We start from the raw sequence: 16,777 nt of genomic DNA, 5'->3' as shown, positions 1-16,777 counted from the left end.
ACGAATAATGACCAAGAGTACCAAATTTCACAATTCTAGCTCAATTGGACCATGAATGGTAGCTCTACTGGTTAGGCAACTCACTACATTTGCCTGTAGTATGACATTTGGGGATTTTAAGAGGAGGCTGGACAAACACTTGTCAGGGACGGTCCAGATAATACTTAGTCCTGCCTTGAGTGCAGGGGACTGGACTAGATGACCTCTCGAGGTCCCTTCCAGTCCTATGATTCATCTTCATTATACATTTCCATTAAAGATTTTCAAAAAGATAAATTTCATACCTCATTACTGATTAGGAAGTTATAGAGCATCCAAATGTCTTGAAAACTACTGTTTGGGGTCAAAACTCTAAAAAGAAAAAGAAAAAAGTTTAAAAGATGTTTTGTAAAAGAGCAAAAATACCCTGGAATGATATACATCTAAATTAGTAAGATACAGAAACGCCTCACTGTGTAAAAATTCTAATGAGTTCCAGAACAAAACAAAATGAACACTCACAATCATTTCTGACAGCTGATATTTCTCCCCCCCAATTAAAAGAACTAAAAGAGTTTATTCTCTTAGTGGGAAAGTTCTATAGAAGGTTTTTCCCCAATTAAAAATTCTAATGCGGTTTTCACATCAGCCACTTCACTACATAGAAAGGGGGGAAAAGCATATAACTAAAAGCCTTTTGTTTCTCACTAGCAAAGCCTCTCTTGTGTCCAGAGGGCAACAGAAAACGGATACACAATGCAAAGCTTTCCCACACTTCAAAACAACAAACAAAAATGAAGGACTAGGTACAGTTTGAATTTTTCCTGCTTATTTCCCATTGGGTATTTTAGTTTAGGGGGTTTTGTGGGGGAGAAGAGAGGGGAAATGGGACTGGTGAACCAGACTGACATGCCAAGTTACTGATTCTTTTATTCATCCACAGAACACATACAGCACTGTCAACAACACTTCAAGTTTCCCCATAGCGCCTATGCATGTATTTTACACCACAAACAGAGGTACCACCTGTGGGAGCGAGATGGAAGTTCAGTCTATCCATACCCATTCAGTCCTTGGCCCTTCTGCCGAGATTGATAAAGTACCTTCGTTGGCAGTTTTAAGAACTGATCTACACTACACAGTTAGACAGACTTAAGGCAGCTTATGTTGACCTTATTATGTGAGTGTCTACACTACAGCCTTCCTCCCACCGATGTAAGAGCCTTACTACACCAAAATAACAACTCTGCCTCCAGGAGAGGCGCAAGGCTTATGTTGGGGTAGTTAGGGCAACATAGCATCTCTGTAGACACTGCAGTTCCTTACATTGTCTGTTGGCTGTCTTGTCAATTTAATGGCAAGAACTCTGAAGTTGACAAGAAAGCTGGAAAGTTAGAGCCCAGCTGCTCCTCACTCTCTTGGAGTATGCCTCCCCCGGCTTTCCTGGTCAGGAGCCAGGGCAAGAAGCCCGGGCAATGCTCCTCACTCCCTCCTGGGAGCCGGGCAGCTGTGTCAATTTATGACTGGCATATGAAAATGATGGAATGGATGGGACACACTGAAGAGGAGGGAGGGAAAGAAAGAAAGAAGAAAGGATGGATAGGAGCAAGGAAGGCAGGGGGAATGAAGCTAGAAGCAAAGGGACTGTAGGGGGAACATGGGAGGGGAAGTCAGAACTAAACAGCCAGAGAGCAAAGAAAACATCCATACAGTAGCTCAAACTGAAGAAAGCAGAGTCTGGGGTCCTGCTTGAAATGTGGACTAGTGTCCTGCTCTGACTGGCTGTAGGACTGACTGCAGGACTGACTGCATCAAGGAGTGCTGTTCATTCTCCCTCAGCCCATGTGGCTAAGGAAGGGGAAATCATGCTGAGCCTAACCCTGCCCCACTCTTATGCTGCTGACCAAGTTTCTACCAAATGAACGTCCTGTGTATATTACAAGAACTATACTGGGATCTGCGCTACGAGACCTGCCTATAAATCGACACTTAAGTGATGTTTTGACACATCTCTGGAAACTAACTGCTGGCTAGATAAGTGGTACAAGATAAAGGGTTTGGTTTTGTGAAACACTGGCCTTTTTTATGGAGAGAAGGGGCTATACCAGGGTTTCTCAAACTGGTATCCATGGACCTCTGGGGGTCCAAAAGGGTACTCCAGAGGATCTGCGAGTTATGTCCAGGGCCACCGACGCCGTTTATCAACTTCTCCCCCTCCTCTTACTGCCTCCTGCATGCAGCAGAATAGCTGTTTAGTAGCATGCAGGAGGCACTGGGAGAGAGGAGGAGGAGCAGGGAAGGGGCACACTCGGAGGAGGGGGTGGATTGGGGGCAGGGCCTGGGGCTGAGCTTGGGGGTCCATGAAAATTTTAAAATCAAAATGGGGGTCCTTGGGTTGCTAATGTTTGAGAATTACTGGGCTATACAATTTGGAGGAACGCCATCTCAGTAGAAGGGGAACCTATTTTCTAGGTGACAGGCTGGTTAGGCTACTTAGGGGGGCATTAAAATAACAAAAAGAAAAGGTGAAAAGGGGGAACAAATGAACACATTTAGGATAAAATCAAGACATTGACAACAAAATTAATCAAGGGATGTGAAGAGAAGTTCTTTAGTTGCTTATACATAAACGCCAGGAGCCTGGGTAATAAGAGAAATTGATCATTTATGAGCTTAAATTTCACCAAGTTGGTATTACTGAAACCTGGTAGGAAGATTGATATAATTGGAGTGCTAAAAATCAGTGGTTATAAGCTATTTAGGGGGGACGGAGTGGGCAAGAGGGGAAAGGGAGTAGCACTCTATGTCAAAAATTATCTTACCTTTTTCTCCTGAGTCACTGACCACTCAGAAGCAAGTGATCTTGGGTGCTTATGGATCAATGTCTTAACAAATAAAAGCACAAAATGGGGATACTAACTAGTGTCTGCTATAGACCACCAAAAAAAAAAAAAAAAACCACCCCACCCCAAACCTGGATAAGATTAAGTAGGAGAAAAAAAACTGCACTATCATAGGGGACTGCAATCTGAGTGACATTCTGGAGGTCTCGTGCTGCCAGCACTAAAACATTCAGAATTCCTAACAGTTACAGATGACAATTTCCTAACTCCAATCCAATATGGGGAAAGAGAGAGAGTGTGTGTTTGTGTAATTATCTACCTCAAGTATGTACATACATACACATATACATACACCCATTTTAAAAGAGCCAATTTCACAAAGCTGAAAACAATTATGAGCCAAATCAGCTGGGAGAAAGAATTTGAAAAGGAAAATGTGAATAATAATTGGGAACTATTACGTTTTACTAAATGCACAAAAAGCCATGATATCTCAGTCAACAGAGAAGGTGACACCGCTTAAAAAACAAGTTGGCTTAAGGGGGAAGTAGCTATATATTTAAAAAAAAAACCTAAACACATGCAAAAATCAAAAAAGAGGAAATTTTTAAATCAAGATTGGATGTTTTCCAACAGACATACTGCAGTTTAAATAGGAATTAATTTGAGGAAGTTCTATGGCCTGTGTTAAGCAGGAAGTCAGACTAGATCAGGGGTTCTCAGACTTTTGTACTAGTGACCCCTTTCACACAGAAAGCCTCTGAGCGTGACCTCCCCTTGTACATTAAAAATACTTTTTAATGTATTTAACATCATTATAAATGCTGGAGGCAAAGCAGCATTTGGGGTGGAGGCGGACAGCTTGCGACCCCACATGTAATAACCTCGTGACCCCCCTGAAGCGTCCGAACCCCCAGTTTGAGAACCCCTGGACTAGATGATCACAACGGTCCCTTCTGGCCTTAATCTAGGAATATGAATCTATAAAACAGTCAGTCTGAATAAACTGCTCAAGACAGTACAGTATTTTCAGGTTTACAACCAGTGTCTCTCTCACTGAAAAAAGATTACATGAACTTAAAAAAATGGAGAGAGAAGTTATGCTAGAGATATATTTACAACAATTTCTCCCACATGAATTCTTTAGAAGACAGTTTTCTTCCTAAATGTGCCTAATTATTGTTTCCAACTAAAATTAAAGAAAGAAAAAAAAAAAGTCTTGGAACAGAATTCTTGCAAAAAATTCTAAATGCATTTCTAGGCTACGGCAGTCATTTTAAAGAATGGCAACCGGAAGATCATAATCAACCATCTACTGTTTTTTTAAAATATCCCATTTCTTCCCTGCCCTGTAACCACTTTTGTTCTTTAAAACTACATTTTCTGTTTTAGTAGGAGATGTACATGAATCAAACTCCTAGAGATCCAAAAGCCGTCTGAAATCTGGAATGTTTGGATTCAGATCAATCCAAGTTAAATTATTATATCAAACTCATCACTTTGTTCGTAGCTCAGGCTCATCTCTATTTTCAGTGTAAATGTGTATTCTCCTCAGCCATGGAAAGGTATCTAAGAAGCATACTCTAACAATCCCATAAGACATTGAGTGAATGAGTTCTTCGGTTTAAAATTCTAATTGTGAACTAGAACCATTAGTTTTGTGACCAGCTGTAATAGGGATAGCTCAGTGGTTTGGCCTGCTAAACCCAGGGTTGTGAGTTCAATCCTTGAGGGGGCCATTTAGGGATCTGGGGCAAAAAAAATTGGGGATTGGTCCTGCTTTGAGCAGGGGGTTGGACTAGATGACCTCCTGAGGTCCCTTCCAATCCAGATATTCTATGATTCTATGATTAAATTACTTTATCTTTATTCCCAACCTTAGATGGCAAGCACAAAAAAAAAAAAAAAAGTGAAGTGTGGAAAACCATTGTGTCAACTGTATACTAAGCTATCCGGAAACATAAGGGTTACGTCAAACCAAATAATAAATGGGGACATGCTGCACAATTTAGATCCAGCTCCAAACTTCCCAAAGTTCAGACTGTTGTAGAATACAACTGCTTCATGATAGTGATCATACTCAAAAACCCCATGCATCTGGACATCCCATACCCAGACACCCCCGCCAAGCCTCACCTGTACACCCAGAACCCCATAGCACTCCATACCTGTACCCCTCTGAACCTCCACTCCTGCATCTGGAGCCTCCTGCACCCAGACCACCTCCTAGAGCTCCCTGCACTTAAAACCCCACCCTGACAAGCCACACCCTCCCGCACCCCCTGAGCGCCCACATCCAGATCCCCCACACCACTGACCCCAACTAGTTGCACCTGGACCTCCGCCCCACCAAGCCCCACTCCCCCAGCACCCAGACTCCCCCTTTGAGGCCCCCACACCCTCTTCTGAGCCCCAACCACCTTCACCTGGAAACCCCTGCAGAGTCCCACTGCCCTGCACCTGGAACCTCCCCTGCCCACAAGCCTCTGTGATTCCAGATCCCCCTACACTTAGACCCCCAACTGAGCTGCCTGCACCCAGATTGTTCCACACAGAACCCTCTCACCCCACACCTGGATCCCCCCACACTGAGCCCCTTCACATGGCCTGGTTGAGCCTGCCTGCCCCACACCTGGTGTATCTGGTGCAGAGGGGCAGGGCCCCAGGGTATTTCTGGGCTAGGCCCAGGTGTTCGGCTGCATCAGGGTCAGGTGCAGCCTCACCATGGAGTCTGCTTCCCAGGGGGTGCTGCAGGGTGATCTCCCACCTTTGTGCAGTCAGTGGCCTGTGCTCCCAACTGCCATGGTGGAGCCTCTGCATTTATTTATTGACAAATAAAACTTGCCGAATTTTGAAATATTGTGCACAGAATTTTTAATTTTTTGGCACAGAACGCCCTCAGGAGTAAAGACCACTTTAAAGCAAGGAACAGACCAGGAATAATCAATGGCCGATATTAACATATATCCAGGATTCCTGTTTAAGAACTAGAAGCCATCCCAAACTGTTTCATACCAGTTACCCAAACTAAATAAGCTATATCAGCAACAGGACTTTTTGCTAGTATAAACTGTCCACACTAGGAGAGTTTGCTGGTATATCTATATTGGCAAACCCTGGAAGTGTAGACAAGCCTAATTCACTGATTCTCAGTTGAAGCTGGTTTCTAGTTCTTAATTTCTCAGTCTGGTGGAGGAAAGGTTGGATCCAATGTTCTAGTTTGGACCATTTTTAAACTTATAAACTTTTAAATAAGACTTATTCGCTACTAAATTAGGTCTATGTTAGACACCATAATCATACTTAATGACACAATGGTGTGGACTTAACTTTTAAACTTGACATGTGTCTATGCACAAGAATACACATTACATAAAATAAACACACACATACCATTTGAAAAAGAACTTTTGCAGAAGCTTACTTTCACCTCCTCCCGTGACCTCCATGTATTGAACTGACAAATTTATAAAACAAGCAAACAAGTTATATCCAGAAAGAAGCAGAATATACTAGTACTGAAGTTTGATAGCACAGCAAAGGAAACAGAGAGCAACTGTCTTCTAAAAGGTATGAAGAAACCTCGGTTGCAAGATAACTCAAGAAAGGCCATATAGTGCTAAGAACAGTGCTCTTCAAAACTGTATTTACTCTGTATCTACTAATGAGAAACTTTTTGTACCAGCCAACTTAGTTGTTTTTCTTCCATTAAGGCATTAAAATAAAGTTAAGAACCACTGTGTATTTTTTAAACACTATGTGCCTGATTTTCAGGTAAGTTCCCACAGGTCCAGCTGAAGTCACTGGAAATTCTAGGAGCTCAAAAGCTCTGAAAAATCAGGTGCCATGTGTTTAAGAAATGAAATTATAATCCTGGGCTTCAACTTATTAAAATGTTTCCATCGCTAGATCTGCACTTTTTAGATACAATTCAAAAGCATTAAAAATAAAAATATCCCTTTTCCATTAGATGTTACTAGCATACGGAGAACTAGTTAAGAAAGTCAAGTCATTTAATGCAACCAAACATGCTCCATTATGTTCCACAAATGTACTATCTAGGATTAGAGGTTTAAAACAGGACTATGAATTTTTTTCCCCCGTTATAATGCACTATGATCAGTTAACAGATTCACTGTGAAAGCCTTGTTCGAAATGGTGAACTATTTCAAAATTGGGACAGGAACAAAAAGCCCATTTTTCTTAGAAGTGTACTGAGGGAAAAGGACATTTTAAATTAAAAAAAACATGCCTTAGGGTTACTTACTGAAACAAGTTTTAATTATTTTTTTCAAAAAAATCAGTTTAAGAGCAAGAATATGGTACTGAAAACATGCAGGCACTAATAGTTTCTCACATACAAATTCTCAACGGCCCAGATTATGCATAAAAACATTTTTTTCTTTTAAAAACTAGCTCTACTTGCCAAAAGAAGCTGATGGCTTGTACAAACCCCTCTAGGAACCTTAAATGCTTCTCTGGTTTAAGCTTTTTAAAGATTGGCAGATCTATTCATTTTTAGTGCTCCCATCAGCATGGTAACTGGAAGACGAAAAGCAGCTAACAAAATAATAATTAAAAAAACTTTCATAGGATTAAGTTGGTCTGGGCCAACTATAGCTTTTATTACCATTTATATTAATATTTGGCACTTATATAGTGTCTCTCACCATAGCATCTCAAAGTGTTAATTACAACTTTGGGCTAAATTCACTGCTGATGAAGTAGATGCAACTCCAGTATATGATTTTGGACCATTAAATCTAACACTCTTAACATTTACAATTTACTCTTAAAATTCAGTTAAGTTAGGGAGAATTAGTGGTTTCCCCACGATCACGCAGCAAATCAGTGTCAGAGCTGAAAACAAAAGCCATGACTCCTGATGTCTTATTCCAGCGTTTCTCAAACTGGGGTCCCTGGACCCCTGGGGGTCCCCAAGGGTACTCCAGGGGGTCCACGGGCCCTGCTGAGAAATTGCTCCCCCTTCCTCTCAGCATGCCAGGGAACAGGCTTTCTACCTGCCCTGACTCCGTGCTGCTCCTGGAAACAGCCAGCAAGTCCCTGCATTCCCTTGGGGGGTAGTGAGGCATGGGGTGGCTCAAAGCTGACTCCGCAACTCCCATTGGCTGCGAACTGCTGCCGATGGGAACTGCGGGGGTGGTACACAGAGATCCCCAGTCCTCACCCTCCCGCCTAGGAGCTGCTGTCAGAAGCATGTGCTGGTTGCTTTCAGGAGCCGCCCCAGGTAAAAGCTGCACCCCTCACCCCCTCCCACACCCAAACTTCCTCCCCAGAGCCCGCACCCAAACCCCCTGCCCCAGCCTAGTGAAAGTGAGTGAGGATGGGGGAAGAGTGAACAATGGAGGGAGGGGGGGATGGAGTTAGTGGAGGCAGGGCCTCAGAGAAGAGGTGGGGCAAGGCTGAGCCGGGCAGCTCAGATATCCCCAAAAAATTTTAAATCAAAAAGTGGGGTCGTCGGTTGCTAAAGTTTGAGAACTGCTGTCTTATTCTAATGCAAGACACACACTAAAATATACAAAATTTTGTTCTCTTGTGCTGGATTAAAATGTAGCCTTACTGTGTAGAGTTACTGAAAGACAAACACTTCCTAGATGTAGAAAATATCTAGAGGCAAGTGATAATGTAACTTTACTTCCAATTCAAGCATATTGTTTCTCATAAGTCCAAATCCTGCAAGGTATGCAGCATCTTATGAAATCAGATAATAGAGATGATTTATTTATTTGTTATAAAGCACAATATTTAAACTTTTCTTCTCCTGAAAATCACAAACAGCCCAATCTTACTCCAAGTGAAACCGAAGACAGGCTTTCTATGGACTTCAGTGAGGCACAATCCTGAAAACCATTTATTGTATGAATACATCCACTGACTTCAGGAGGACTATTTGAAGTCTCAGTAAAGATTTACAAGATCAGGCCCTAAGTTAATACATCAAAGTATTTGACTCCAAAATAAACCCTAATACATGCAAAACTCTAACCAACCCTGAAAATTTAACAAATATCATCTATGCAATAACCCTTTAGCATGTATTTTAAGATTACATAAAATTGGCTTTAGAATATGCTTAGGAGAGAGGCTATTAGATTTCCACAGAACAATCAGCCCTTCTCATCCTCCTCAGTCACTGGAATTTTCTCACCACCTGAACAACTGTAGAAACATTCTTGAATTTAAAATATCTTTCATAACCTTCAGCATAAGGAACAGATGAAGCACTGAATGCTGGCAAAGAACAAAGTTTAAGTACATTTGCTTGGCTTTACAATCTGGCTGAGAGTATTAATTTAAGGAGTTTAAAACCTTCTAGAAGAAACATAGTAAAATGTTTTCTTTTGTCAATTTAAAATATGGTTATAGACAGAACAATCCCTGTGGAAAAAAAGTGATTCCATTCTCATTCTTTGGCATGACCAATTTTCATGTATTTACAAATATAGAAATGGCCTTTTGCATTGGGATATATTTCATCCAGAGAATAAAATAGTTAATTTTACCAAACTGTTCTGCCTTGGAATAATCCATGCCTTTGAGTGGCACAAGTTTCCCTTAGCAACTATCTCTGCTTAATATGGAAATGGAAGCAGCACTGTTTCCAATTCATTTTCATTAAGATAGTGATTCTGTGATGTATGTGTTTAGAAATGGACAAAAATAATGACACCACTATGCATTTCTCACAGGCCATTGAACTACAATTAGAAAGTAATGGACTTTCATCCCTTACTAATCTGGACCACATTCAAACCCAAAAACTGCAAATGAAAGGTTTCATACCCCACAGCCAGTCAGTCCTGTGTGTGCTAAGGGACAGATTTCCAAGAGTTCAGCTACACCGAAGTAAGAGGCAAGATTTTCAGCAGTGGCAAGCACCCACAACTCCAACTGAAGTCAATGGGAGTTACAGGTGTTCAGTATTTCTAAAATTCAAGCACTACAGGACAGATTTTCAAGTGCTCAGCACCAACAAATGGGCCAGCTTTTCAAGAGTGCCCGGCACCCAGCAGCTCCCATTGTGACACTCAGTATGCGGAGTTCTTTTGATAACCTGGCCATTTGTTTTTGGCACATCGGTGAGCGTTGAGCTGAAACTTCTGAAAAAAATCAAAGTTTTACATGACTAAATCCTTAAGACTGATTGTTATAATGTAGACAAACAAATCATTTACATATATGATTGGCACATCATCTTTTCCTCTTAACTGAAGTTTTTTGGAAAATCTAAAATTTTAAATCAATAATAAACTTAAATTCTTAACCAGTAGAACTTTAAACACAAGAAAAGTCATATCTCCTAACCCCATATGACAATGACTTAAAACACAAAACACACATCACAAAAAAACCACTAAGTCCCTCACTCCTCCCAGTCCTAAACTGTGTGTGTGTGTGTGCGCGCGCGCGCATTTTGAAATGCAGACCTGGAGGTAATACTACTTAAACAGAAGAAACATGATATACTATGCATTATATTACATAATCAAACTATCTATTCTATATTTTTAGAGTCACAATATAGCAAACATTTCTTAAGGGATATAATGCTTCCTAGCGAGAAAAGTTGCAAGTAACTATCCAAAGTATGGAGCAAGGCACTTAGAAATGTTTCCAGTATTGGTCTTAGATTTCTCTCTCATTCATATGCACACATGTGCGAGCTCACACTTTTCTTCAGAAATTCTTGCTGGGAAATTAAGAGATTTTCTCTTCATATGTATTATTACACAAGCTTTAATTACATGATCACATATATAAATTGCAAGTTCCATTTTTCCCCAAACTTTTTGTTAAGTGAACTTTGTAATTAAAGAAAAAAAAACCTATGCACATGTCACATAAGTAAACATGGTTTTAGTAATCAAGTATTTAATTAACTTTTGGATGGCTACAGTAACCCCACCTGATGTTTATCGAGAACTGAAATTACACCTTCACCCATTTCTCCATAGGAATGGGCTGCTTGATTTTTGGTCTGAAGTTTAGAAGCCAGTTGAGTTTTCAATTTAACTTACTAGTAGACACCCATGTCTTTTTCACAGGATCTAATTTGGGAAATTTCTGTTGTAAATCTCAACAAACAGGCACAGAAAGTTTATTTTACCCTGAGATAGGTTACCGCAAACATTATGAAGAATTAATTCCAGTTTTAATAACTGTCTTTCCCCAGATGTTCTCCTTCCTGTAATCATATAATTATTTTACCAACTAATCCAAAATGTAAACAAGTTTGAACCTACCTTTTAAAAAAATATAAAGGACTAAAGAAAATAATGTTAAGTTAATCTATTTTCTTTAAGTTCACACACACAGCATAACAACCACATACCAAGTGGTATGCATTTTCCCCCACCCCAAGTTCAGACTTTTTGTTTTGATGTTCAATATTGTGATCACTTGGAGTTGATGGGTAAATGGTGTTGGATATGGGGGGGGGGGGGGGGAAGGAATTCAGAAGCCTCTGACAGATTTAAATACCTGTAATAAAAGGTTAAAAACAGAACAAGCCCTAAATTTACAGGGTATAATTTAATTCTGGTCTGCAACTTTCTATGTCCCTGAATTCTTTTCTCCACAATGCCCCCTACTGCAAGTTTGCAAACAATCAACACAAAGGCTAATCATTTCTAAATAGAACCTTTTATCTGATACTCTGCTTCCTGAAGCTTCTTAGAGGTATAAATATACTTATCACACAATTCTAAAAAAAACTTTCCTCTTTTACACAAGTGAAATTTATAAAGAGGTTTTTAAAAAAAGCCACTCCCTAAAGGCTATTACATACAGAAGTAACCATATGGAAAACTTCTATACATTTGAATATAAAAACAGTAACCCTTTTTTGTCATCTTTTAAAAATCTTACTATATAATTTAGTGGAGAATTTGATTGTTGCTTTAGATTTTAAAAACTTGGAAAATAATCCTGTAACACAGATTTTTACAGTAATTTCTATATAACCCTACTCAATTTCACCCCTATTCTTTTCAAAAGGGCCCTCCCATAAAGGAAAGGCTGAGACAGCTATTCTATTTAAAATGGAAAATAAAAAGCATGTCTGAAATTCAACCTAAAAACTAACCAAAACCCCCCCACAACTTTGGGCATTGTTTTAGTATGAAAATAAACTTGTCATTCTTTAAATGGTCTTATTCTTGTTAAGGATATAGTTCTCAATTAACACTAAACAGATACTACTAGCTCTCTGACAACCATGAAACTGCAAAACAGAAATAAAACCAGTACAGTGGTCTGAGAATAAAACTAATTACATTTTCTTGACTCTACTATTCTTGTATGAGTCCAAATCTCAGCTATGGTCACTAACCCCCCCCACCCCCCCCAAAAAAAAAACACCCAACATGTCCACATATATTACAGAAATCATCAAAAACAGGAGTTGGCCAAAATCAAACCCCCTTGATCTAAGTTTTATTTCTACATACACTATTATTTATTGACCATCTTTGGAGCAGTTTTCCTTTAAAAAATATTCTATTGTTACAGTATTGTCACATCTATTAAATTTCCTGTACAAAAACCACCACCACACCACATTACTTCGTTTGTTGCAAACATGTCTGGTCAGAGACTCTTTGTGGTGGCTGTACACAGCTTAGCACAATTGCGTCCTGATTTCTGGCCAGGGTTTACAACTACTACTACGACAACATTTTTATTGTAATAAATATTCTATTCAATTAAAATCCTTAATTAAAAATAATTAATTAAAAAAGGCAGACAATGAATATTCCTTGCCCGGCACCTTGTCCACCTCAGAGTTTAAAAGGCAGAAAGGACCAGCAGATCATCTAGTCTGACCTCCTACATATAGGACCCTACCAAATTCACCACTATGAAAAACTCGTCACGGACCATGAAATCTCGTCTCCTCCCGTGAAATCTGGTCTTTTGTGTGCTTTTACCGTACACTACACAGATTTCAAGGGGGAAACCAGTGTTTCTCAAATTGGGGGTCCTGACCCAAAAGGGAATTGCTGACAATGCCATACCATGCCATGCCATCCTCACTTCTGCATTGCTGCTGGTGGAATTCAGCAATCATATGATTAGGCCCAAAAGATACCTTAGAAGATTATTTTTCTAGCTGTTTTCATAGGTGAACAATCTTTATTACCTTGTGGAAGTAAAGAGGATACTCCGACAAAGCCATAACATTTCTGAATCTGCATTTTTAGTCATTCTGTGGTCTTAAACAAAGGGCTCGATCCTGCCACCATTAATAATCCATACATAAAGTCCAACTAATTTTATTAGCATCAGGGTCAAACATAGCTGTTTTTGACACCATTATTACAGCAGCATTATAGGTTTGCTAGAGTAGCCAATTGTTATGCTAGTTGTGATGCCAATCATGCCCCAAGTGTTTCTCTAAGGCTTTGTCTGTACTGAAATCAGGGCAGATTTCTAGTAACTGATGTAGCTATATTGGTACAAACTTTAAGGACAGGCAAGCACAGCCACAATTTGTGCACCAGAGCATATCCATGTTTGAAACCAGGGCTCCACCAATGCAGATTTCAGTTTACTTTGTCTACACTTAGGGTTTACACTGGTGTGCCTATCAGTGGCTGGTCAACAATTGCTGGAAGACAAGGCCCAAAATTATAGCGGAGGGGGAAAATTGCTCCAAGAGATCCAAATGGCTAACCATTTAAATGTCTGCAACAACTTCATATTCATTTTTTTACTGACTGAGAAACACTCTTCCAAGTAAGTACAGGTATTAATCTCAGAATTAGTAAAGGAGAGAGATATCTGAGCACACAGTACATTACAGTTTAAAAAAAGTTATGCACTCCGGTCTGCTAAAATACTTACCTACGAATCCCTGCAAGAATATTATTCACAGCTGCCATCAGTTTCTGCAGGCCTAAAAAAGCTTCTTCAAATGAAGAGATCTTTGCAGTGGTGGTAGTGATTATATTGTGATCCAGCTTCTGGAAAATTTCAGTACTAAGATGAGGGCAAAAACAAGAGAAAACATTCTATCAGAAGAAGGTCACTAAAAACAGACTTTTTTTGCCTTGTATCATGGGAAACAAGAAATGCATCACAAATACTATATTTTGATTACCATAGACAAACACATGCACATTGTCTCAAAAGGTCAAATACAAATGTCAGGTACATCAGTGTTGTCCAAAACACACACAGGAGTACAAAGTTTTTATTTTGTTTGCATGCATTTATTTTAGATAAGGTGCTTAAAACAGGTAACAGAAGCCACCAATTGAATTGTTTTGTAAGTTAAAAGGGTAGATTTCTGATCACTTATTGTTACTTTAATAAACAAATGTCACATTGACATAGGATGTTCCAGCTGAGGCTTTCAAAACACTTTACAAAATAATGAAGAGCCACATTCCTGTGAGTATGGAAAAGACCCTGGAGTGGGTATGCAAACTGCTAACTGAAGTGCTAGTCCCAGTTTCTAACCAGGAAGCTATTCTCACTATTTAATTTATAATTATTAGTCAACCACTCTATGGCTGAAACCTTAAATTGTCAAGAATTAGTCTTTAGCACGTTTTGTAAAGTTGAATTATAAGAGAAACTGTAATAGCACTCTACAAAACCCTTCCATAAATAAAAAAAATTTGACAAAATGAAACAATCCTTTTTAATTTTTCTAAAAAATTTAACAGATATCTTTCCTTACAGAGTATCAAACATTTTAGCATAGAAGTAGGACCAGATTTCAGGGTTCATAACATGTTTTTAATGGCTGTGACTTTGGTAGGGCCCTCATATAAGTATAGCCTTGTATCCGTTTCTGAAACTTGGGGTCAAATTTTCACGTGGGTCTCAAAATGCAACTCCAAAATGTGCAGACACACACATTTTTGATTTGTGCAACTGGAGCAGCAACAGACGCCAGATATGGATTTTCAGATATCTTGTTTAAAAATTCAACCATTAATACACTTCTTTATAAACTGCAGAGACCAAGAACTTAGTAAGATTTAAAGAACAGTTGGTCATTTATATAGATAAATTATAATACCTAAGCCAAAAAAAAAAATTGAAAGGGAAAGCCTCATGTCTGAGTTTAAGCCAATCTTTATTAGGAATTAGGAGGAGATCTTCCTGTAGAGCAGACTACCCCACATTTGTCAGGTTCTTGCATCTTACTCTGAAGCATCTAGTGCTGGATAACGTCGAAGACAGTATACTTGGCTGATGGACCATGGCTCTGATTCAATATGGCAATTCCAATGTCATTACTAACACATTCAAAACTAGAATGTATGATTTTTTTTCCCCCTAACCCATGTACATCACTAATAGGACAGCCTTGTAGGGAAAGGCAGACAGACAGTTTCCATAAATAAGTGTGTGTTTGTGGAAATCACACGAAACAACCAATAGCATGCAAAATCCCCCCAACCCTTTCAGCACTTTGTACCTGTACAGGTTTATTGTATTCCAAATGCTTTCAAGGACAGACCAGATTTCCTGATGTCTTTCATCTTGGGACAGCTGAGTGTTTGACAATGACTTGCCTTCCTCACACGTTTGCAGATGCAGCCTCACATCTTCCTTTTTTGAACCTGCAGTGTTTTCTGAAAGAGCTGTCAGGGCTTCTGATGATTTTTGTCCACTGTCTGACTGAACCTCATGAAATAGACAACCATACAGTGTTGGAAAACTAAAAAACCTACAAAGGAATTTTTTTTTTTTTAAATAATCAATGTATCTAAGGTACTGGTAGTTGTATGTCCTCCATCACCATAGCATCTGAGATCCTCACAATCTTTAAATGAGAGAACTCAAAATGTCCCTGTGAGGCAGGTCAGTCTTCTTATTCCTATTTTACAAATGGAGAACTGAAGCACAGAGAGGATAAGTGACTTACCCGAAGTCACACAGGAAGTCTGTGGTGGAGTCTCCCAAGTCCTAGGTTAATGTCCTAACCACTGAACTATCCATGTATAGTCAATCCATAGAAGACTCCAAAGCTGAATTTGCAAATTTTAACCCACACCTTCCCCCCCAAACATAGCTCATTAATGCATAACAGAAGTGTTTCATTCTGTTTAATCTTCACTTAAAGATGTAAAGCACATGATTTTCACAGTAAAAGAATTTCAACACTCATTACAAACCAAGGACATGGAATTTCTGTCACACTAATGCCAGATACTCGACAAGTTATTCTGCAAAGCGAGGATTTGAGGACATTTTACATATAAATTACTACATTAAAAACACCACAACAGGCTGTGGTGTGTACAAATATTGTCTTTGTCTGTAAAAATGGGGATACTGAGAAGAACTGAAATGATTTCAGTAAGGTCATCGTTACAGGGCTTTCCCTTCACCCTCTCCCCTGGTTCTTGTCATGCAGACAGAAAGCAGAAGACCAGAAGTCCGAAGTGCAGGCAATGCAATGTTTATTGGGGTTAGTTCCAAGCAAGCATATCCACAGCTCTACACGCCAGCAGAGTCTGTTTCTTAGCGTCCTCCTTCCCAAGCCGCAGAGCTTTGCCTGTGTCCCCGTTCCCCATTACCACCTCCTCTTTCTTAGCAGGCCCAAATATACCTGCAAAGCATGCCCTCAGTCTCACCCCTTACAACTTATGTTCCGTTTTGGGGGGTGTCAAGGTTCCTTCCCCACTCTGAACTCTAGGGTACAGATGTGGGGACCTGCATGAAAACCTCCTAAGCTTACTTTTACCAGCTTAGGTTAAAACTTCCCCAAGGTATAAACTATTTTACCTTTTGCCCTTGGACTTTTGCTGCCACCACCGAACATCTAACCGGTATTATTGTTAGGACAGAGTCCGTTTGGAAACATCTTTCCCCCCAAAAAATCCTCCCAAATGTTACCCCGCCCTTTTTGGGGAAGGTTTGATAAAAATCCTCACCAATTTGCATAGGTGACCACAGACCCAAACCCTTGGATC

At 39.7% G+C, this 16,777-nt stretch overlaps 1 protein-coding gene across 3 annotated transcripts in view; it reads right to left on the bottom strand.

Moving 5' to 3' along the window:
- Window positions 1-16,777, bottom strand: part of SWT1 (SWT1 RNA endoribonuclease homolog) — a 71,348-nt gene that overhangs the window by 12,052 nt on the left and 42,519 nt on the right. For 2 of the 3 annotated variants that reach the window (XM_084636815.1, XM_084636816.1), the window contains exons 15-17: window positions 15,277-15,485; window positions 13,689-13,823; window positions 285-351 (exon numbers count right to left, since the gene is read on the bottom strand). In XM_084636815.1, coding sequence (XP_084492941.1) covers window positions 285-351; window positions 13,689-13,823; window positions 15,277-15,485 — 411 coding nt within the window. The remainder of the gene's footprint in view (window positions 1-284; window positions 352-13,688; window positions 13,824-15,276; window positions 15,486-16,777) is intronic. The other variant, XM_084636817.1, reaches the window with a different exon arrangement.

Source organism: Lepidochelys olivacea (assembly GCF_965140295.1).
Source record: "Lepidochelys olivacea isolate rLepOli2 genome assembly, chromosome: 8".
NCBI lineage: Eukaryota > Metazoa > Chordata > Testudines > Cheloniidae > Lepidochelys > Lepidochelys olivacea.
The sequence above is the reverse complement of the archived record's forward strand: the minus strand, read 5'-3'. Positions and strand labels throughout refer to the sequence as shown.